We start from the raw sequence: 23,455 nt of genomic DNA on the forward strand, positions 1-23,455 counted from the left end.
CATGCTCTGATTTGTCATCCACATTCCAGGAACGTTACGAGGCAGCTATCCATCGCTCGGCTAAGAAGACGTGGGCTGAAATCCGACGACAAAGGTGGTCTTGGGCTGGCCAGAACAACTCTAACCAGAAAGAGAGTAAGTGTACTAGGATGGGAATTAATATGAGCTGGGATGGAGGACCTGTGCAATGTTTACCAGTACGCTACACCCCTGGGATATGACATTATTCTTTTGTGAGATAGGGGTTGCAAGTTGACATTGTCCTATGGCAGGGTAAAGCATCATTTTTTGCATTCTGAACCTCCGGTACTTAATATAAATACATAAAAATAGCAAAATACTAAATAGCAAGTGTTACTTGTATGCACTCTATGTCACGTCCAGAACAAAGGGTAGACCCAACCGTGTAACGTTTTTCACAAGTTTATTGAGATAGAGAGAGGAAGGGCAGCGTTCGCGATCCGGTGCTCGCTAGACGCGGGAAGCAAGTCGCTCTCGCACTCAGGTTGTGATCCGAATACGGAAGTGGATCTTCCGTAGTGAGCGATGGCAGTCCCCGGGATGGAAAAACAGATCGATAGCCGGGACAGGGAGACAAAAACGTGGTCAGGGTCGGAAACGAGTCGTATGCCAGGACGGGAGAGTAGTCGGGATCAAAAATGGGTCGTAGGCCGGGATAGGGAAGCAGACATGGTCGGGATCAGGTCATAGCCGGAGACAAAAGGGAGCAAAAACGGGACAGCTGGGAGTCAGGGTCAAAAAAGGCTTGCCTTGTATACACAGAGGTTTGCAGACGGACTACAGTGGAGAAACAGGACTGGAATTACATAGGGACAGAGAGCCAATTAGAGCCCGCAGCTGTTGGCGCCAAAAGAGCGGGCACATGTGATTCACATCGGTAATCATGACACTCTATATGTATATGTTTAAAAAACAATAACAATATAAATAAATGTACAATTATTTTATTTACATTTGGTGTGACTTGACTTGAGCTGGTATAGTGGAGTAAATGGGTGGATGCAGAGGGAGGGAGGAGACATTTGGGTTTAAAAAAAAAAAAAGAATTTAGAACACTACTTGCAAGGTTTGTCATGCTTTTAGTAGACTTTGTTTGCCTCCTTGTCCCATTGATTGAGTGGTTACGGCCAGATTCCTTAGCGAGGGTATTGATGCCCTCTTCGTATTTTTTTATTATTTCAAGCTTTGTTGCCATTGTTATCATCTTCTTACTTCTTTCTTTACCATCATTTAACTATTGGGGCCCTTAGCTAAACAAATCAAAAATTGTTTAAGATTCTGAACTGAAAAAATGAGAAATAAAGCATTTTAAAGTTGAGCCAATAGCCACCTTAATATAACAGCGATGCTATTGGACTTGTTAAATGGTCAATCACACACATAGTAAGTCTACACTGCTGCCAATCTGTTTGTCTGTTTTGTTTTTTTGCACTACTAGGAGTTCTTTATACCTAGCCACTCCTTTGCACATCTGTCCTCCTCTGCACTATCGTACTACAGTGTTATTGTTACTGTACAGTGACTTGTTTACCCGACTGCCCATTTTGCACATCTGGTTAGCTGCTACTCTTGCACTCTTTGCACTATTGTACAATACTATAAATAGCCACAATTATTTAGTATATTATTAGTACTTCAATACAACATCTTATTTATATCTGTACATTCAAGGAAAATGTGCGGGTCAGATGTATCGACATTTCGTTCTGTATACACGTGTACTAGAGTGACAATAAAGTAGATCTGAATCTGAATCTGCTAGCCATCAGCAGACGAGCATTTTATGTCGACCAGTACCAGATATTTATTTGAGACGCTTTGGACCCGTATAATAATATTCACAAAGAGGGCAAAGTTTTAGGGTACACAAAATAATTTGTTGTTGATGTTGTATATTGAAGAAAATGCTGTAACGAGGGGCACAGAAATCATCTTAATCCAAACTGTAATGTGGAAACATTGTAACGTGGGGCTGCTGTAACCCAGGGGTCTATTTTATATGGGAAGTGGAACACAATAGTGATATTTCCTGCAGCTGGATTGTATGGATCGTGCAAATAGTGGCATACTAATATCAGATATATGCTATTACAGGGTCAGCTTTTATCAATATCACTCAATTGAAATGCCATGGGCATTTGTCAGGGGGAATATACTCATATGGATTTTCCCACCTGTGTGGAGTGATGATGGTAAATAAACTTCCCTAGGTGATATTGGGAAGTTCTGAGTTTAAATTCTAAAACGCTGCCCGTGTAGGACAAAAGGATATTTGAGGTGGAGATGTCACGAAAGGAGCTCTGCTCGGGCATGTTTTCCCTCCCCCATGGAGTTGTGCAACTTCTTCCGTCTTTTGAGTGAGCTGGTGCCTAAAAACGGGAACTTTTGGGTGAAAGGTGGTGCTATGGTAGGATTGATTGACACATATTCAAATGACATTGCCGAATTTGTATTGTCACCAGAGATGAGAAAATGAGGTGTTTCGCTTTACTGCATGTCAACCAAGTGTTTGTGAACATCTGCTCGTGCGTGGTGCTCTCTTGGCTTCTCAGGCAGATGCTCTCTCTCCACCGTCAACCTGCCCAAACATGTGGACTCGGTCATAAACAAGCGACTCTCCAAGTCCTCAGCCACGCTGTGCAACTCCCCTAGTAGAAGTAAGATTTTGGCTGGAATGACCAATCACTCGCTCCTGACATGTGCCCCTTATTGTGCCCATCACAACTCCACCACCGCCTGAGAATCATTTTGTCGTTTCCTTCTTCAGTTAATTCCCTATGATTTGGATTTGAAGTCCCCACCCGTGTTGTGACCGTTGCCACGTTTTCCCCAGCCACTTGTCTTTTCATTTTCAAGTTGACGTTTGAGGTTCTGGTCCACAGCTTCTGCATGATTGTGTTGTGCATTCGTTCTCATTTGTTGTGGCGTCTTGTGGTTGCTTCATTCTGTGGTGACTTCATTTCCTGTGTCTTTACCGTGGGTTGCTTTGTCTCCGTGTTCTTTATCCGGGAATATCTTGTTACCTGGGACGGTGAAGGGAGCAAGTGAATCAGCATTTTGTGGAGCCTTTTGAAATGGATGCTACTGCAGAGAAACTAACTCACCTAATGTGATAACTAACAATTCACCACCGACATGAGCTTTTTGAAGAACTTTGTATTGAATGACTCGAGCCCAGCTAGAATCAATGTCCAAAACTTGCGTCAAACACTACACCTAATTTCTTTGAATTTTCTATCAACTTTCAGCGCGTAACGTCACTCTGAGCCCATGGGAGAGCAGCATTGTGGACCGCCTGATGACGCCCACCTTGTCGTTCCTGGCTCGGAGCCGCAGCGCTGCCAGCGTGCTCGCTAACGGAAAGGATGGACGTAAGTAGCACAGTCTTTAAAGGATCACGGATCCCTTAACCACCATAGTCGTCTGGACACCACTTCTTGAGGTGTGTCTTGGGCAAGTACAACCTGGCGGTGCCCATCCTCTCCAGGATGTTTTTTGGGGAAGGGGTTAGCTCCCTCACATTAAAGCGATAGTGTTGGTTTCCATGGTTACTGGTGGCAGAAGAAGCCTCCTGATCTGACTCAAATCCAGTACAGACGCTTCCCTACTTACAAACAAGATCCGTACGATCGTTCGTAAGTTGAATTTGTTCATAAGTTGCTTCGGTGCCATATTTTGTATGTTTAAGGTTTATATAAGTATGTTTACAGCTTGTATAAGTAACCTGTATTGTTTTGTACAAAAAATAAACATTTCATAAAATAATATGCCCTACAAAGACAAATAAATTTAAGTTGAACTTACTTTTGGAAGATAAGTTTCAAGAGGTCCTCTTCCGTGTTAGAGTTGCCGAAAAAAAGCGATCCAACCATTTTCTCAACCGCATCAAGCTTTCTTATTCCACTTTCCTTTCAAAAGAAACAGCTCGCCTCTTTACACTTTACACCAACCATATTGAACGGATGCACGATATATTAGACATTAAAAATGTCAAAGTTCTTAGCGCGCTGGAGATATAGTACAATATGTTTAAACACAAACTAGGAAGAGGAAGCTGGATTTCTTCTTCGGGGTGGATGCTGGGTGAGCTGTCACACCGCCACACACCGGTACCGGCGGAAAGAAGCACGACAGTACTGTCCTGTCCTCGGGAAAAGGTGCACACAATACAAAATTTAACTTACAGCAATGTCCTTATATTTTTTGACATCCCGAAAAGAATGTTCGTATCTACCGTTTATCGTAAGTTGAATGGTTGTAACTACGGAAGCGTCTGTACCTTCATCATCTGGTTGCCCTTATTATTCGGTGTAAAACGTCAGCCTGCTCTTTAAAGATGGCATTGCCTGGCAGTGGCGTGTGTGTGACAATATTGATAGTAGATTCTTAATCTCTGGGGAAAATCTTTCTTGTTCTGATATTTGGAGTTGGCCTCTTTTGTTTATATTCACACCATACAATTTGCACTGCATAGCTAGCACCGTAAATTCCGGACTATAGAGCGCACCTGATTATAAGCCGCACCCACCACATTTTAAGAGGAAAACTTTTGTACTTACACAAGCCGCACCTGTATATAAGCCACATGCGCCCACATTAAAAAAATGTAACACAAACACAAAATTAACCCAAACCCGACTAAGTCCCGCGATTGAAATAGAATGTCCTTTTTAAAAGTACACAGTCCAAAAATCCCAGCCGGCAAAATGAACAGAAAATAATACCGGTACTTAAGGTTTGATGCAGACCTGCAGAGTCCGGGTCCCGTTGAAAGTGATCCAAGGAAAAAAGTGTATATTTCCAAAGGTAAGGGTGGGAAGAATATATATCCACTATTGTCTGCCGCATCCACAAACATTCACCTTTACCGGTCCCCACTTCCCGTCAGCCCGCGTTTTTTTCACCCCTTTTTTTTTATTCGCCCATGGGAAACATATCAGAATAAGTGTCTGAAATAAAGACATTCCAAAAATATACAGTTGCAAATACATATTATACATGGTTACACATATTTACAAAAAAAGACGGTACACCGAGTTTTCAAAGCTTTAATAATAATAACTTTCATCCCAAACGGTGCCTGTGACAGGTAGCAACACACGAGCAACACGCTTGCAACACAGTAAACGGTTCTGTTAAAAAAAACATACCGTACTTGTAAAAATCACGGTAAACCGTCCTTATCTTCCTCCTTAGAACTGAAGCCATCGAAAAGCAACTTCGTCCCACGCTCCCTTATTCCAAAACACGTTGGCAACACGTTTGCAACTTCTTTATCGGACTGCTCGATTGCTTTTAGCTTGAAAGCTGCGTCATGTGCCTTTCTATTTGCATTTTGCATGATGAGGGTATGTTTACGCTAATTTACTGTATGCACAAGCCAAGAAGTTGCAGTCTTCCTCGGCGCATATATTCCAGCGGTCTAAATCTTACCTTTTGTACTCGAGCGCCGCTGGCGGCCGTTAGAAAAGTTACATAAATTGGCCGCATCACTGAATAAGCCGCAGGGTTGAACGTTTGGGAAAAAAGTAGCGGCTTACAGTCCGGAATTTACGGTACTTTTCATATTTTTCTTGAAAAAACAAACTTTACTTTAGCGACACATTAACAGCTCAAAAACCTCCAGTAAAGGACTTTGCGTTTTATACATTTTCTATGTTCAAATCCTTTGTATATTTAAATGAATAGATAACCAGATGGATGTTTGTTTTAAAAAAAAAAAAAGATTCAAAATAAGTTGTAATCAATATCAGAAAAGACCATTCCATTCGGTTCTTATCAGAAGGATGCAGAAAAATGAGTGCTATTAAGGTCAAGGGGTTCCAAAATAAGACGATCAATCAAGAACACTGCACATGAGTGACACAAGCCACTCACTAATCTTGCTTTTCTGCATGTACCTGCAGTAGACATCGCGACACCACTCTTTCTGGGATCTCGGGAAGTGAAAGATGTGATATTAGAGCTGGGAGCACTGCTTCAGATCAAAAACATTTTCTGATATTTGTTCCTTACATACATTATATTTATTTACATTTGTTATATATGAACAATTTAAACATAAAATTACATTATTTAGTCAAATATAATGTAGAATCGTGTTAATGACTTTGGTGTAAAAGTTCTTAAATTCAAAAGACATGTGCCCTTTAAAAAATGCTTTCACGGAACCCTTAACTGTCGTAAGGGCACCACTTACTGTGGTGTGTCTTGGGCAAGTAAAGCCTGGCGGCGCCCATCATTCTCCAGGTGTTTTGGGAAGGGGTTTGCTCCCCCACATGAAACAGATATTACTGGTTTCCACGGTAGCAGATAAGGGGAAAACCGATTTACTTTCCCCCAAAAAGATAGAGCAGATGTGGGTTCACTGCACATCCCACGGTTCCACCAGGTGGCACCAAAGCAATGTAGTTTTCCATTTGTTTTTGTTTTCCTTCCCAGAATCCCCACTGTGCCCTCGCTCCTCATCCGCCAGCCCCCTAACGCTCTGCGCTCACCAGCCCCATCACCGCTGCTCTGAGCGCTGGAGGGTGACCTCCAGCACGCCCGACATAACCCAGCGCCACCACAGAAGGAGCTCTACACCAGTACGTTCTATAAACAGGATAGGATTACACACTTTCAGCACAGTCTATTGACTTCTTGTGTCCTGATGCACAGGTTGACAGAACCAAAAAAGAGAAGCGAGACAAGGAGAGGGAGAACGAGAAAGAGAAAAACGCCCTGACGAGGGAGAAGTTCATCAAAAAGAGGCAATCGCTTCCCGGCATGAGACACAGAGCAGACTTGAGGTAAACGAAAACATTATCCATCCATCCATTACATTCAATGTTTGCAACTGTGGTCAGCGATATTTTTAGTCTGATTATCATTGCACAAATTCGACAATAAACTACCGCAAAACCTCGTGTATAACGCACACGTGTAACGACCCTCGATAATGCGCGACACAAGGGTTCACAGTCACTAGGTTTATTGCCTGCATTCAGTAAACAACACAATACAAATAAGTCAGGGCGTTTGCACGACTGCATACATCTAAAACATTAACAAAAATGGGACATCACTCAACATGCTGCACATCGTGGCGTGGTTGCATTGAAACATGTTGCATCACAGTAATCATCGTTTCAAGCTTCATTACTTTACTTTTAATTAGAATAGAATAGAATATACCTTTATTGTCATTGTTACAACATGGGATATATTGTGACAATGAACTTGAACGTGGCACTCCAGGGCCACATTTTACAGTGAGGATAAGGAAAACAAAGAGATAAAGGAACAAAGAAGATGTTTGTACTGTCCTTGTTGTATAGGCTTTCTTCTCCTCCGGAGGGGGGGTGTATGAGGGGGTGAGGGACAGACAGAGATGGGCGGATCCAACTAGATGTTTGATCTTACTGTACACACGGTCCAGTGTTTTTTTGCCCTAATTGCTCAGTCCACGTATTGAATGGATTTGGGAAGTTGATGCTAGGTCCTTAGCTTGGCCTTTTGAAAGACTCAAATGTGATTCTGAATTTGATCGCAGCAATGCTTTAGGGCTAGGACCTTAGCTTGGCCTTTTGGCTGAGAGTAAGTGTCACGGCCCCTAGGCTTTGTAGCGTATTGTGAACTGACCGATAACGGATAATGGATAATGAATAAAGAAGATAGAACAATAACCCTCAAAACCCCCCCCCTTAAACATGCCCGATTAAAGTCGCTAGCGACGATAAAAGCTCCGTCGGGGTGTGCAAGCTGCTGTTTATTGATAGCAGCGGGCAGGAGATTTAGCGCTATGCTAACGTTAGTATCCGGGGGAACGTTAGCATCCAGTGGAACGTAAACAGCAAGCACAATGACCACAGTTAGCTCTCTCGGTAGATAGAAGGGTCTACACGAGGGCTAGAAACGCTATATCGAGTGAGCAGTGTGTGTCAATGATTCGGCTGTTATTGTAGCGCATAGCCCCCCACCCCTGTTTTTATTAGTGTTTTTATGCATCATTTAGCACAACTTGTATACATTTATATACAAAAATAGTTTGTGAAAGCAGCTCCTATATTTAGCAAAATATGAACTTTTACCCAAACTGATATTGGGTACAGCTTACCTTCAGCACGAGGTGATATAGCTGAAGCTACGGCAAGCGCAGAAGCCCATAAAGTGCCAAATGAAAAAGACAGTCGCACACGCCAATGGCTTATCAAATGAATCCGGTACCAGAGTTTTAACAGTAATGCAAAAATATCAAATTAAAATATCAGATTATGAGGGGGAAATCATGACGCAAGGTGGCCTGAGACGGTCGGGAGCACGTGTTACTACTATTGAGCGTGCACGCTTCATGCAAAGCAGAGGCGAAAAAGGAAAACAATTTTCCTTCATCCCCAGGCCACACATTAAATGGCAACCCATGGCAGAGGGAATGGGATGCAATAGGGGGAGTGGAGGGGGAAGGCATCTTCTTCCTTTGGCTTGACAAACAAAGAGCATGAGTAAGCTGTCATGCCTCAGGCTCCAAAAAAGAGTGATGTCATCCCTAATGGTATAATGCACTTCAGTCGATGATGTAATGATTCCCAGCTTTGAGTTTCTTCAGGACACAGAGTTGAAAAGAGGAAGGTTTCCATTAGGTCTTGATTGTTTAATTTGCGTGGTAAATTTAGGTTTAGCACGCTTCACAGGGCTTAAGTCTGTGTATTGGGCCTCTTGTGTGGTCTTGTGGGTTACTGTACATTTCCTGCCATTGGATGAATATTTGCAAACTCTGAAACCCGAACGTTTTTGTTTGGTCTAGTCCTAGTCCTCTGGCAAGACCACGGCCTTCATCGCCAGCTACGACCAAGGGCAGGACGGCTTCCCCGAGTCCTGCTGCGTCCCCAAAGCCCCCCTCCACACGCAGCAGCCCATCAACACCGAAAGGAAGACCCAGGAGGGCGAGAACCCCCGCCAGGGTGGACCACCGGACTTCCTCTCCTGTCCCGTTGGAGAGACTTAGAGAACATCGCAGAGCTCCCACCCCTGAGAAGAACAATCGACGTGAGTTGAAATATTGGATTCAGTATTTTGTCTTTTGTCAATTGCAAGGGGTCACCAGCAATTTTGAAGCTGAGAGCTACTTTTTTGTTACTGATATTTGTTACTGATTAGTTAGAAGGACAACCAATATCATATGCATTTCTGAAAAATCAATTATATTACCGTATTTTCTGTACTGTAAGGCGCACTGTGTTATAAGGCGCACGCCCTAGAAATAGTTTTTTGTCCTGTATTTTCCATACACAGGGCGCACCGGACTATAAGGCGCTACAGTGGGAACGAAAACAAAATAGTCAGATAGTTCAGTCAAACTTATTAACCCCTTAACATTCTGACGGCTCGCAAAGAAGCAAATGCGTGTCTCAATATATACACATTTCTTGTGTATACTGGTATATCGTGTAAATTATAACCTTTATCTTCTTTGTTCCTTTATATTGTGTAAATTATAACCTTATCTTCTTTGTCCCTTTATCTTCTTTGTTTTCTTTTATCCCCACTGTTAAATGTGAAACTGGAGTTTACCAATACATCTTTTATTGAAAATACTGCAGATTCCTGCAAAAATTATATAAAAATCCTCCATCTAAAACTAATTAGTCAGTAAAAATCATTGTCGACTATTTTTCGAATTTATTTTCAACACTATCGACTAATCGTTATATAAACACATATGTAAATTGTAGGCTAATCTTAAAAATAATTTTGGTAAAATTGATAGTGTACTGTATTTGAAGACGCATTTGATTTTTCAAATTTTCTTGTTCATTACAGTTTGGCTTGCCCCAACACTGAACACTGCCTGCAGTCTATTTGAGAACTTATGCAGGCTTATGCTCATCTGTCTTTTTCCTCAGGTTCTCCTGCGGTTCCTGCCCTCAGAAACTCTGTGGGATCTACATCCAATTCACCAGAACCACCCGTTAAGGAAGTTCCCTTCGCTCAATCGCCTAAAGTCATGGCGGGCACCAACGACCCAGAAGAGGCGGCCCGCATCCTGACAGAAAAGCGGCGTCAGGCTCGCGAACAGCGTGAAAGGGAGGAGGAGGAGCGCCGCGAGCAGGAGGAGAGGGAAAGGTCAGAGGGAATTGGCAAGTTCAAACAAAGTTCACTGTACTTTTCAAGTTAATTAAAGCATCTGTTTCCCGGGATGTATTTGGAATGTTCAGGATTCTAAGAGAAGAGCGACAGAAGAAGGAGGAGGAGGCGAGGTGCCGTCGTGAGGAGGAAGAGCGCCTCCTGGCTGAGGAGAAGCAGAGGAGGGACGAGGAGCAGCGGTTGAGAGAGGAGGAGGAGGCCAGGGAGCGAGTTGCGGCCGAGCAGGAGGAGAATATTCGCCTGCAAAAGCTGGTATGAACCAAGGCACAGGAAAATTTGACCGAAAAGCAGCTGTACGGAATTTGGAACTTTTTTACACATGGCCGCTACCTCTGGCTTGTGTCCTGAGTGCAACCTCTGTGGAGCACGTTTATTATGTGCGTGCGAGTACGTGCACGTAGACAGACTCCGAGACAAACTGAAAATTAAAACAAAACTGGGACATTAGACATGGATGCGAGATTGCAAAAATGACAGAGTTCTTTGCAAAAGCCTGATGAAACTTTGAATGATTGCGGATACTGTCAGGTATCAAGCAGGATTGATACTAAGTTACTAGGCCAGTTGGATTGAAGCATGGGGATTTATTGGATACCTGCCATTTTACTTATGAAATCACTTTATTTTTTTTCATTATTTTCACATCAGGAATATTAATGCACATGTAGGTGTAGTCCTGGAATACATATTTTTTAGGTAGTGCTTACCATCTTTTCTTACGTTCACCAATTCCAAGCCATACTCACAAAAAACATGGGGACGAACATGAAATCTCCAGTCCCCCCCCCAGCTCCCATTCCTCAAACCTAATGTGTTCCACCCTGAACAGCTTTGCATAAAGTAAGATGAAAACAGATGAGCATGGTGGGAAAAAACATAAGGGATCTTTGAACTCAGTTGGGCATTGTTAACACATACTTAAGGGAAAATATTTAACTCTCACCTCAAACGATGCATGTTTAAATTTGAAATTTACGTGACAAATGTTAAACTCAAAAGTTAAGCATTTTCTTACAGTCTTTATAATAACACAATTAAAGTTTTCCAGTAAAATTAATACATTTTACTTGAGACCCTATTTTAATTCATCTCTTGGCATTTAATTTGTTTTTTTGACCAAGATCTATATATACAATATATTTCACAATGCAGTACTATAAAAAAATACATTCAACTTGTGTACACGGTAACAAAACATTGTAAAATATTTTCTAAAAACAATATAATTGACTCAATCCCAACCGGAGCTGCAGTGGGACATCCTGAGTCTCTGCTGCCCTCTTGTGGCTTTTTACATTACTTCTTTTTTTTTAGTACCACTTCTGTATTTATTTTTAGAATTTTTCTTTCCCCACAAACTAAATATCAACTTTGTGGCTCTGCGAGCATTCATAAGGGCCACATCCGCTATGCCGCCTTGGCTAAAATCCCGTCTTAAATCTTGTTGGATTGTGTTCCCAGAAAGAAGAAGCCGAGGCAAAAGCTCGCGAGGAAGCGGAAAAACAGCGTCTGGAAAGGGAGAAGCACTTCCAGAAGGAGGAGCAGGAGAGGCTGGAGAGGAAAAAGGTAGGCTTGGCCTCCTCCACTCTCAGTCTTCTTAACAGTTTCCCTGCTGGTTCTGCACGGCCTTCATCTTAAAACACCCTGATTGACATGACATCAGCACGCTAACTGGCAATCAACTGTAAACAAGCCACCCTCCCCTTGAGAGGAGGTATCATATTCTCATATTCCCGAATCCCGAGAAGCGAGATGAATGATGTCTCAGGCTTACGGGGGGATCAGCTGTCGGAATGCCGTCATTTAATAGAGCTGCTTTAATGAGAGTTAAATTTAAACTCGTGAGGAGAATGGTCATTTCAGGGCCAGAGGGCTACACTGGCGCTTGAGAGGCAGCAATGCTTAATCATGCATGCGATTCCGGCAGCATTATAGTAACCTTAACCCCGCTTGGAATAGTGGGCAAAGAACAAGGAAGTGGATCCTATAATGCAGTGTTTTTCAACCCCTTTTGAACCAAGATACACTTTTATTTATAAAACGTTCAGAGGCACACCATCCGTCGAAAATGTTTGAAAAGTAATGTCAAATATTTCACTGTACTACCTCATAAATGGTAAATGGTCTGCATTTATATAGCGCTTTTCAAGTTAATGAACTCCCAAAGCGCTTTACAATGTGCTTCACACTTACCCATTCACACACACATTCACACACCAATAGAGAGTCAGCCATGCAAGGCGCCTACCTGCTTATTGGGGGCATTAGGGATTCATTGTCTTGCCCAAGGACTCTTTGACATATAACACGGAGGAGATAAGCAGATAATTAGTATATAAAAAGAAGAAAATAATATTTTAAGTAAAAAAAGAATGATGTGCTTTATTGCCACAACTGTCTCATATGTTTTTATTTTTTACAGTGCTATCTTAAACCGCTTTGTTAAACAAATTAAGTTATTAAATGTACTGTGCTACCTCATGAGCAGATAATTAGTATATAAAGTTCTACTGTCACCTACTGATATGGATGACTCTCACAGTTCCTCGTCTGAAGATAGCAAAAATACTGAATGATGGCCTGATTTTTTTGGGAAAGATAAAATTGGGCAAATTCCAGCGGCACACTAGTGTGCCCCAGCCCAAATGGTTGAAAAACACTGCTATGATGTACAGAGAATAAAGGAATATTACATTTACATTTTTTAAAAGACACGCACAAGATAAGTTAAGGTGAGTGCATAGTTTTGTGTACACTACTTCAAATTAGTTCAGTAGATCCCTGGTATATTACTTTCCGAGGTGGGCGTCTTCAGGAGGAATTGTGATATGGCTGGGAATTATTAATTACTTTGGTAATTATTTAATAGTTTTCAAACACCCATTGCCCTAGTAAAAGCACTAACATTGTATACACATATAGTAATACAAATTAGTAACAAAAGGGTATACAGTATAGTAAGTACTACGTACATGTAATTTACATGTATTGTAGTGTTATTGATATGACAGAGTGAAACCACCAAAGAAAGAACATGACCATAAAGGATGTGTTATTGAGGCTTCAATTTTCTTCTCTGCATGTTGAAAACTGCAACAATACAATACAGTGCATTGTGAGCATGTGCCAATCTATTCACGAAAATAACATGCATTAACTCTACATCTGTTTGAATTAATACAAAATACTGTAGATCTGCTTAGACATTTAAAAAAAACCTTTCGGAAACTTAAGGGATTGCATTAATTCTTCAAGATGGATGAAAATGGATTGGACATGCAACTATCATGTCAGCTATAACGTGAATCTTCTGTTTACTCTGAGTTTGCGGAACCAGAAGTAGTTTTGTATCGCTATATTTTTTTAACCAAAAAGCTCAAATAAACACAAAATATTTATGTACAACACTGCCACTTCCACCCGCTCCACTATTTCTCCATCCAGGAAGAGGGTGGCTTGGTCAGTCTTTCTGGACCTTCTTAAGTCCACGATGACATTGGTCTTCTCAGTGTTCAGCACCAGGTTATTTTCTGAACACCATCATGAGAGGTGATGTGTCCCCTGTGTATTGTGTCTCATTGTTGTGAGGAGACCAAACACAAGTCACTACTGTATTTGTGGGATGGATGGCAGCACAGTCGTGAGTAAATAGTGGGAGGTTCTACAGAACTAAAACTCACCCGGTTCCTGTAACCATCAAAGGAGAAGGTGTAGAATTTGTCCAGACCTACAAATACCTGGGTGTGCAGCTGGACAACAGACTGGACTGGACTGCCAACACAGAAGCTCTATGTAGGAAAGGTCAAAGCCAACTTTACTTCCTCAGAAGGCTGGCCTCCTTCAACATCTGCAAAAAGCTCCTGAAAATATTCTATGAGACAGTTGTGGCAAGCGCCCTCTTCTATGCGGCAGCGTGTTGGGGAGGCAGCGTCATGAAGAAGGATGCCTCTCGTCTCAATAAACTGGCGAGGAAAGCGAGCTCTGTTGTGGGCACAGAGCTCGACAGCCTGACAGTAGCCGAGAGACGGGTACTGAAAAAGCTGCGGTCAATCATGGACAATTCATCACATCCACTACACAGCACCATCTCCAAACGGAAGAGCAGCTTCAGCGACAGACTGCTGTCACGGTCTTGTACCACGGACAGACTGAAGAGATCTTTTCTTCCTCATGCCATGAGGCTCTTTAACTCTACCCGGCAGAGTAAAAGCCCACATTAAACCACACCCCCCTACATTGCATATTACCGAATTTTATTGCAATATGTATTCTGTGTAGCACTATTTAGATATTCTATTTAACACGCTACAGTGGGCATTGCACGTCACATTGGGTATTTGTATATTGTATTCTCTTTGCTTTATTATTGTATTGTTCTCAGCTCAGGGATGCTACTGGAAATGTGAATTTCCCTGCGGGGATGAATAAAGTATCTATCTATCTATCTATCTACTACTACTCAGGCTGTCAATGCTGTCATGTGCGAAGGATGGTTATGACATGAAAATATTCTGTAAACCAACAAGTGTGTATACAAGTTGATCTGAATTGTGTTTTTCCCCAGCGCCTGGAAGAGATCATGAAGAGGACGCGAAAATCAGACGTAACTGACAAGGTATGCCGATTGAAAGAAATTGGTAGTCAAAGGTTATGACTGTATCAGAAATTAAGTTTTTAGGGGTCATAATCGACAATAAATTAAGCTGGAAAACACACATCAGACACATACAAACTAAAGTATCTAAAGCATTTCAATATTTAATAAAGCCAAATTCATTTTAATCTATAATGCATTGTATTTATTACATTGTTTGAGTTCTGCCATTCTTAACATATTGTGCAGAAGTCTGGGGCAATAATTACAAAAGTTCACTACAGCCCCTTTTTATCCTCCAAAAACGAACAATTAGAACCATACACAGAGTAGGATATCGAGATCATACTAATATTTTATTCCTGCAGTCCAAATTATTAAAATTGGATGATTTAGTAAAATGTTTAACTTCACAACTGCTATTTAAGGTCAACAAAAACACAGTGCCAGAAAACATCCAAAAATTATTCACTTGGAAAGAGGGCTGTTGTAAATTCAAAATCCCAAAGGTGAGAACCACCAGGAAAAGTATGTGTGTGTCTGTGTGTGGAGTCAAACTTTGGAACAATTTGCAAGACGAGATCAAACAATGTCTAACTATTCACCTGTTCAAATTTAAATACAAAAAAATCATTACTGGCAGAATAGAGATGAAGAAAATGTGGTATGAGTGACGCGAGAGATTGGAAATACTGCGTTTACAACTACAGTTAACCTTGTTATTGTTACTATTTTTATATCATAACTGTTATTATTGCTATTGTTGTTATTATCGTTGGTGTTATAAGGTTAATAGATGGGTACTATGATGATTAGTGTATAAAGTATGTGACTATTGTTATTATTATTGAAATCAGACTTATGTAATATGCATATACGTGAGATTTGTTGTATCAGACACAAAAGGAGCAATCTGTAAAATGTATTTAATAGGGATGAAGGGGTAGGGAAAATAAGCGTCTGCTTCTTACTACCCCTTTTCGAACATGTTATGTTAACATTATTTTTGTTGTTGAGCCATTGTTTTTGTCCTGTTTTTATTTTATAATCTTCAAAATAAAGTTTTCAATCATTCGTTCATGACTAAAAGAATCTTATGATGACTTTTATTTTATTTTTTACCTCCAGAAGCAGACAACCCCTGCGATACCCGAGAGCGAGAAAGAAGTGGAGAGCAGTAAAGGTCAGTAAATGTTGACGTAATGTAAATTGCTGTACAATAACTGAGAATATTAATAAGGGATGTTGAAACTGTTTCACCCAGGAAGTGTTAAAAAACCACATCCAGTTCCGAAAAAGTCATTAACAAACAGACGTCAGACAGCTTTCTTTATGCGCATCTTTTTATTGCGTCTCTCATATCCTGCACAGCTGCACATTGTGTTCCCCTTCCCTGCTAGACGGGCTCCCTCGCATTTACTTTGGAATCCTTCAACAAAAGTAGCTCGCATGTACACATCTGTTTCCTATCACGAAACGTGCGTGTTTATCCAGCCTCCGACCGCGTCGCGTTCGGTGTATCGATACGATGTTCTTAATTTTACGAACCACGCTGTGAATTCGGAATGTAACGCCTGTGTCTTTAAGGCTGATCTTTTTTGCTGATTGGTTGTTTTTTGGAAGCTATTCCTGGGAACAAAGTAGACGACAATAAAAGATGCCTTTGGTTTTGCATGAGTGAAAGAACACTGGCAAGCCTTTTGAGACAATCATTTTAGGAGAGTTATATGTCTGGACAATATAAAATTACATCGCTGATGTGTATGTCTAAATGATTTTCATTGTGTCTCAAATAGTGAACGCACAAGTACACTTAAGCTGGTAAATCAATGATTTTAAATAAAAGATAATGTTATTCTGAGGCTTTTCCTTATCATCCATCCATCCATTATCTGCACCGCTTATCCTCAGTAGGGTCGCGGGGGTGCTGGAGCCCATCCTAGCCATCCTCGGGCAGTGTGCAGGGCACACCCTGAACTGGTTGCCAGCCAGTCGCATGGCACACAGAGACAGACAATTTGCTAGCTCATTCACTCGTAAAGACAATTCAGACTGGCCAATTAACCTGACATGCATGTTTTTGGAATGTGGGAGTAAATCGGAGTGCCCGGAGAAAACCCACGCAAGCACGGGGAGAACATGCAAACTCCACACAGGAGGTTTGATCTCATGACCTCAGAACTGTCCCGCACACGCGCTATCCACTACGGCGCCATGCTGTCCCTTTTCCTTATCGTATGAGTATATTTGTTTTAATGTAAGTTAAAAAATAAGAAATAGCATCTCAAATGAAAAAATTGTGATATTTATTAAAACAGGATTATCCACAAAACAAGTATTTTGACTGATTTCAGTGGGAAAACTGTAAAATACATTAAAATAAGAAAGCTAACAGTTGAAATTAGAACATTTATCTACCGCTCGAGTACAATTCCAAAAAGTACGGTGCAGTACAGTGAATCCCCATTTATTGTGGGGTTACGTTACAATAAGAAGCATATCTGATGTAGAAACCTCTATTTTGAACAATTACACAATTAAGTACCATATACTATACAAACAATTTTTACAGGCACAAGCATTTTTTAACAAGTATTGTATTAATATTTTTTTAAACAAATAGCTACTACACAGTCATAATCATTATAATAATCAGGTGGAGAGACTGCAGAACACAATGCACAACACAAATCAGTGAGAGACTGTTAATAGTGAAGCGCGTTAAGCGAGGGTTCAATATAAAACTCAACTATGTCCAAACACGGTACCCCATACGTTTATGTGTGGCATTTTGTAGAAAGCTCGGTGGCCTTGGGGGTAGGGCGCCTGGTTCAAGCCTCGGCCGAGTCATACCTAAGACTTAAATTGGTACTCATTGCCTCACTGCTTGGCTCGGGATTAGGGTTTGGAATTGAGGGGTTTGGTCACCTAATGACTCCCAACACATCAGTTGGGTTGAGCGAGGGGGCTGGGAATCTCCTCCTCTTTATCAATCTCCCAGAAAGAGTCAGAAATATGAACGTGTTCCTGACTCTAGCCACCTCCCACTAGGGGGATATGGCTCCGGTATATATAATTTGGTAGAAATGGGATAACATTAAAACGTCAGATGCACAAATTTGCAGGAAAACAAACATTCATAACTGTCGCATTGTGTCAATTTGCAGAACTCGAGGTGGACAAAAACAGGACAGGACACGGACAAAGCATGCAAAGGTAATTGTCTCGCAACCTTCAATTCCTACTCAACCTCCCCATGATTATTGAGTGTTTTCCATACATAGGATTCTGTCAGGCAGCCGTGGTTTAATTGGTCTTGCCAGACTCTCATATCTTGTATTATTAAAAAATACTTTCTTAAATATATATAAATGCAAAGTTAATCATCATAACTTCTAGATTTCTCATTATATCATATTGGATTTAGATTTGATGTATTGGTCCCCTTAGGCAAATTCACTTCCACCAACTGTTCCAGGGGAAAACAACAGGCATTGCATTACAAAAACGGAAAAATGAAACCTATATGACAGTGGGACCATGAAGGCATACTGATTGGATGGGTCAGTTTAGAAGGGTATAATGGCAGAGATCAGGCTTTTCCCGAAGGCAGGCCCTCTTAACTCTTATTGTCCTGTATTTGCGGCCAGACGATAGTGGTAAAAATTTCATGATTTTCTGGACTATTGTGTCGGATGATGGACTTGTTATTTAAGTCTGATAAGTCTGGGTAAGCCGGTGGTTTTAGCTGCTATGTAAGTGATACGTGTGAGTTTGGCCTGGTTTGTGACAGCCTAGTGAAATAAATAAAATAAATAAATCAACAAACATGATCACAAATTCCATTGTGTGTATTTGTACTGCGTACTGTAGCTCTTTTAGTCAGCTGCCCTAAATCCACCACGACCAGGGTTCTCCAATGTGGTCCCTTCTACAGACTTTGAGGTGTCTGCGGACATGTTCTGAAAATAGATTACAAGTGCTGGGTCATTGTGATTTTCTAGTAAAATGATGTTAGTAGTTGAGTAAGTCTATTTAACCCCAATTCCAATGACGGACTTGGTAATAACATAGTAACAACTTAATTTGGAGCCCTTTGTGCCAATTAGTAACAAAGTAGTTCCAAGCTTGAAAACAGTTAGAGACTTGTGTTCTAGGCTGTGCACATACCAGGGACTTACGATGCGGAAAACAGTGTCCCACTTAACTCCCTTTGATAATTTATAAGAAACAATATATGCAGCTACAGACGCTGCCCGACTTACGAACGAGATTCGTTAGTAAGTTGAATTTGTTATTAAGTTGCTTTTATGTTTAAGGCTTGTATAAGTAACCTGTATTGTTTTGTACTAAAAAATAAAAATCATAAAATAACATGCTCTATAAACATAAGTAAAGTTAAGTGTAACTTACTTTTGGAAGATGCACTTCGAGAGTTCCTCCTCCGTGGTAAAAAGTGATTCGACCATTTTCTCAACCGCACCAAGCTTTCTTATTCCACTTTCATTTCAATAGAAACAGCCCGCATCTCCTTTACAATTCACACCAACCATATTAAATAGATGCACGAGATATTAAACAAAAACGTCAAAGTTCTGAGTGCGCTGGAGATTCAGTAAACCTAGCACTGTATGTTTACACACCAACTAGAAAGAGGAAGTGGATTTTTATTACTCTGGCTGCATGCTGGGTAACCTCTCATAGCGCCACACGGTGGTAGTGGCAGAGAGAAGCACTACAGTACTGTCCTCTTCTCGGAAAAAGGTGCACACAATACAAAATCAAACTTACAGCAATGTCCGAAAAATTTTCAACATCCCGAATTTTTTTTTCCTATCTACCGTTTTACTTAAGTCGAATGGTCGTAAGTAGGGGAGCGTCTGTTTATGCAACTGACACCATCATTTTCCTTTCAGCCCCGTGGGGAAAACTCATCTAAACGGAGTCCAGCCGACCACACGGGAGCACAACGGCAAAGTGGAAACGGCGCTTTTGGTAGAAGACATCATCATCAATGCCGCAAACGGCGGCGGGACCCCCGGTGACATTCTGGCCTTTGATGGCGAGGACGCCTTCATAAAGAACGCGCCACCGCTGAAGACGCAGCATGTTGCAGGTACAAACGGGATCATCTGTTTTCAACTTGAGAGATCCTGACAAGTGAGAACACTGAAGCTTAAATCAAAAGTGGAACACGTCTTTGGGGAGAGCTTAGGTTGTGTGTCGATGGATTTGTTTATGTCGTTATATATTTTGGGCACAGAGTAGAATTCCTCGGATGGCAAAAGTGATGAGGGGACTCGATCCCTAAGGAGCTTAGAAACTGGACTCCGGAGCAATTAACTTTTCTTAACCCCAATGTCTTTTTTGCTTGTTAGGGAGCAGATCACCATCTGTCTGTGCCCCCCAAGTCTTGTTTCATTGCTCATCGGACTTTGCTCGTCCACTTGTTTAACAAACAATCTCCTGCAACGGACACGTGAGAGGATGACCCCAGAGTTCTTTCCATTGATGCCGCCGATGCCCTCCCCTCTCCCAATTAGATATAAAATATATGAAGTTTCTAATGAGAGGATTTAAAAGTTAAAAGTGGGGTGCGGCATTTGAAAAATTGAAGCTGCAATACTGATTTTAAGCCAGGAGATGGCGGTAGAGTAACACAAGATTTGCGTGCATTTCTTATATGCGCTTGAACAAACTCTTCTTTTTTCATTGTTGCGGGGGTTTGTTCTACCCCGAGAAAGCCTAAAAAAGTAAGATAAAAGCAGATGGCCGCAATGGAAAATAAAGCATAAGAGCTCTTTGAACTCAGTTGGGCATTGTTAACACATACTTAATGGAGAATTTTTTTTACCTTCAACTTTTTAAGGACACTTCAAACTAAGCACCCCAACTAACTAACTAAGAAAAAAGTAAACAAAAAAACAATAGTACCACTAATTCCAGGTTCAAATTGTTTTCTATCCAATACATATTTCAGAAAGGTTAATCCCTCAAATTTTTCGGGAAGTTATATAAATTGTACTAAGTTCGCTGTTTTCCAATACAGAAACAAACCCACATTATTAAGACAGTCTTATACAGTAATTAAATTTTCTCTCTTAATAAATTTCACTGATAAATTTGTACTTCATGGAATTATGCAGTCACTTTACATGTGCCAATAAACTTAAACCAATCAGAGAACTGCCTTATGTTTCCTAGGCGCTGATTAGACCAATCTAAACAAATCGTTTTCATGACAAACGAATAACCCCATTTATAATCCGTTTGCGAGCAATCCGATGGGTGGGGGCAGGGGTCAATAACAAGCAAACCGAATGATGTAAACAGACATTTCTGCATTCAACTTTTGGTGTTAAATAAAGGATCATTAAATTGTTAAAAATCAACAAAGTATAGTGCTTGTTTTGTCCGTTGCTGCATCCTGTCTGTTCACAAGTCGGTCTCATACCTGTTATGCAGGAAGCATGGACTTATACTTTATATGAATGGATACAAAAGTGGTGTTTACACTGTAGGGGGCAAATAATGAAACGGAGATGTCCTAGAGCTGGGGTGTCAAACTCATTTGAACTCAGGGGCCACACGATAGAACAAACATTCTGTCGGGGGCCGGACTAGTAGATTAAAAAGAAAGAAAAAGAGAGATAAAGAAATAAGAGAAAGAGGGAGGGAAAAGGAGAGAGGGAGAGAGCGCAAGAAACAAAAGATAAAAAGTCGTGAGAGAGGGGGAAAAGAAAGGGAGAGGAAGAAAGAAATCCAAAGAGAAATAGAAAGACAGAAGGAGAGAAAAGAGAAAAGAAAGCACGAAGGGTATGAAAGAGAAAAGAGAGAAAAGGAAAAAAGGAAGTTAGAGCAAAAGAGGTTAAAAGAGAGAGAAAGCAACAAAGGAAGAGAAAAAGAGACACAGAGAGTGAAAGAGACACAGACAGAGTGGGAGAAGAGGGGTGGAAAAGGAAGAGAGAGAGAGAGAGACTTTGTGAGAGGCACCTGACTTTGGCAACATCAAGTTGACATATTTCAACCTGCAGCTTGTTTTTCTCTTGCGCTTCTCTGAGTGTTGTCTCGCGGGCCGGATTCAATCCCTTAGTGGGCCTGATCTGGCCCGCGGGCCGCCTGTTTGACACGTGTGCCCTAGAGAAAGCAACCAATATACACGAGGCTTTATAGTGAGTTAGCTTAGTTGCATTTGTGTGTATTATTCATCTCTGTATTCTGGATGAGGGGAGAAATTGTTCAGTAATGGGCACAAGTGAACTAATGCGTAGCTGCGAAAATTGAGGGGCGTGCATCTCTTATGTCGGGCGTACAACTTACAAAACGATTCCGCTTGGGTGGCCAATAACTTTTTTAAGAAAGGAAAAAAAAAAAAAAAAAAAAAAAAAAATATATATATATATATTTTTTTTTTTTTTTCCAAATCAAACCTTTGCTTTATTCCAATTTCGAAATCTTCATTCGGTTTCAAAATTTTGGTTCGTTTGGCAATTTGCATACTCTGCAGACGATCGAGCGTTATAAGGTCGTGCATTTGCATACGAGTTTACAAAGTAGTCGCACAGAAAAACAAGAATATCATCATGGATAAGTGTTAGGAATCAAGTCAAAACCTCAGCCCCAGAAGAAATATTCAAAAGAAGCTAACAACATTTATGACGCTACAAAACGTAAACGTACATTAAACGCATCGTGGAAAGAGGAGTTCACGTGGCTTGGAGCAGACGACACAACGCAAACATTGCATGAATGAAGATGTGTAAATACAGGTATATACTGATGGCAGACGGAAAACAGCGATGTCATATACATGCAATGAATGTTATAAGTAGATTTATAATAAACTTGATTTTAAAGTGTTGTTCTGTTATATATTCTGATTAGTCATCCTTAATACTTTACTTCAATGTTTTTTTTTTATGATTAGTCGTCTTATTTTGTGAAAAATGGGGCAGGCAACTTTATGGCTGGGCAGGCAACTTTTCAGAGTTGTCTGCCCTGGTGTCCGCTAACTTTTTGTCATCAGTTTCAGACACTGACTATAGCAAAATAGCCTTTTTAAAATAAATATCTTTAAAAATGCTTACTTACCAATTTCCAATGTTTCTTCTTTGCAGAAGTGCTTTGAAAAGGGAGGTTGCACCTCCGCCAGCCATCAGTGTACAGACCCTTTCTCACAACCTGTGAAAAGAAAAAGAAAAACTGTCTTAATTTTTCTACTGGGGACAAGACCTGCAGCTGTGCAACACCAGGAAAGGGGTGTGAAGTGAAGAGCCCGCGTGCACGTTATTTCCTCCACACACGCTAAACAAACACACACTGTTAGCTTGTATTTACCTGGAGAAAATGTTTTATTCCTGTGCATATAAATAACCGAGGGAAGCAACTTTGTCAAGTAAACCATTTTCGGGCTGCTCATACAATTGATTAGTCACCATAATAACTATAGCTACTGTATAATGCACAGCTTCAACAACGTTGAAGTCATGCTTGTCTAAAGGGTGAAACTGTATAAAGAGATGTATTCTCTTATTTAAAGGCTATAGAGATGCTTTTGATTTTAAATAATGACAAATGTGCACAAGAAGGAGATTGCTTATTTCCTTTTGGACCCGTGTGTGTTGTTTGTGCGCGAATTATATTTTGCCGCTCTGTAAGCTCCATGAGGAGTATTAACAAGTCTTATTAAAGACGAAATTGTACAGCCTTTTGTTG

At 40.9% G+C, this 23,455-nt stretch overlaps 1 protein-coding gene across 4 annotated transcripts in view; it reads left to right on the top strand.

Moving 5' to 3' along the window:
* The window catches only part of map7d1a (MAP7 domain containing 1a), a 39,977-nt gene extending 16,530 nt beyond the window's left edge, over window positions 1-23,447 (top strand). For 2 of the 4 annotated variants that reach the window (XM_088327059.1, XM_088327060.1), the window contains 14 exons: window positions 30-135; window positions 2,574-2,678; window positions 3,270-3,392; window positions 6,463-6,608; window positions 6,682-6,812; window positions 8,807-9,048; window positions 9,906-10,125; window positions 10,218-10,398; window positions 11,608-11,712; window positions 14,711-14,761; window positions 15,869-15,923; window positions 17,908-17,956; window positions 19,657-19,856; window positions 22,858-23,447. In XM_088327059.1, the coding sequence (XP_088183185.1) occupies window positions 30-135; window positions 2,574-2,678; window positions 3,270-3,392; window positions 6,463-6,608; window positions 6,682-6,812; window positions 8,807-9,048; window positions 9,906-10,125; window positions 10,218-10,398; window positions 11,608-11,712; window positions 14,711-14,761; window positions 15,869-15,923; window positions 17,908-17,956; window positions 19,657-19,856; window positions 22,858-22,868 (1,725 nt within the window). In that variant the 3' untranslated portion in view covers window positions 22,869-23,447. The remainder of the gene's footprint in view (window positions 1-29; window positions 136-2,573; window positions 2,679-3,269; window positions 3,393-6,462; window positions 6,609-6,681; window positions 6,813-8,806; window positions 9,049-9,905; window positions 10,126-10,217; window positions 10,399-11,607; window positions 11,713-14,710; window positions 14,762-15,868; window positions 15,924-17,907; window positions 17,957-19,656; window positions 19,857-22,857) is intronic. The other 2 variants (XM_088327061.1, XM_088327062.1) reach the window with 1 other exon arrangement.
* The last annotated feature ends 8 nt before the right edge of the window (window positions 23,448-23,455 follow it).

This window comes from Urocampus carinirostris, chromosome 2, assembly GCF_059441175.1.
Source record: "Urocampus carinirostris isolate Australia breed hairy pipefish chromosome 2, RoL_Ucar_1.0, whole genome shotgun sequence".
In the NCBI taxonomy this organism is placed as follows: domain Eukaryota; kingdom Metazoa; phylum Chordata; class Actinopteri; order Syngnathiformes; family Syngnathidae; genus Urocampus; species Urocampus carinirostris.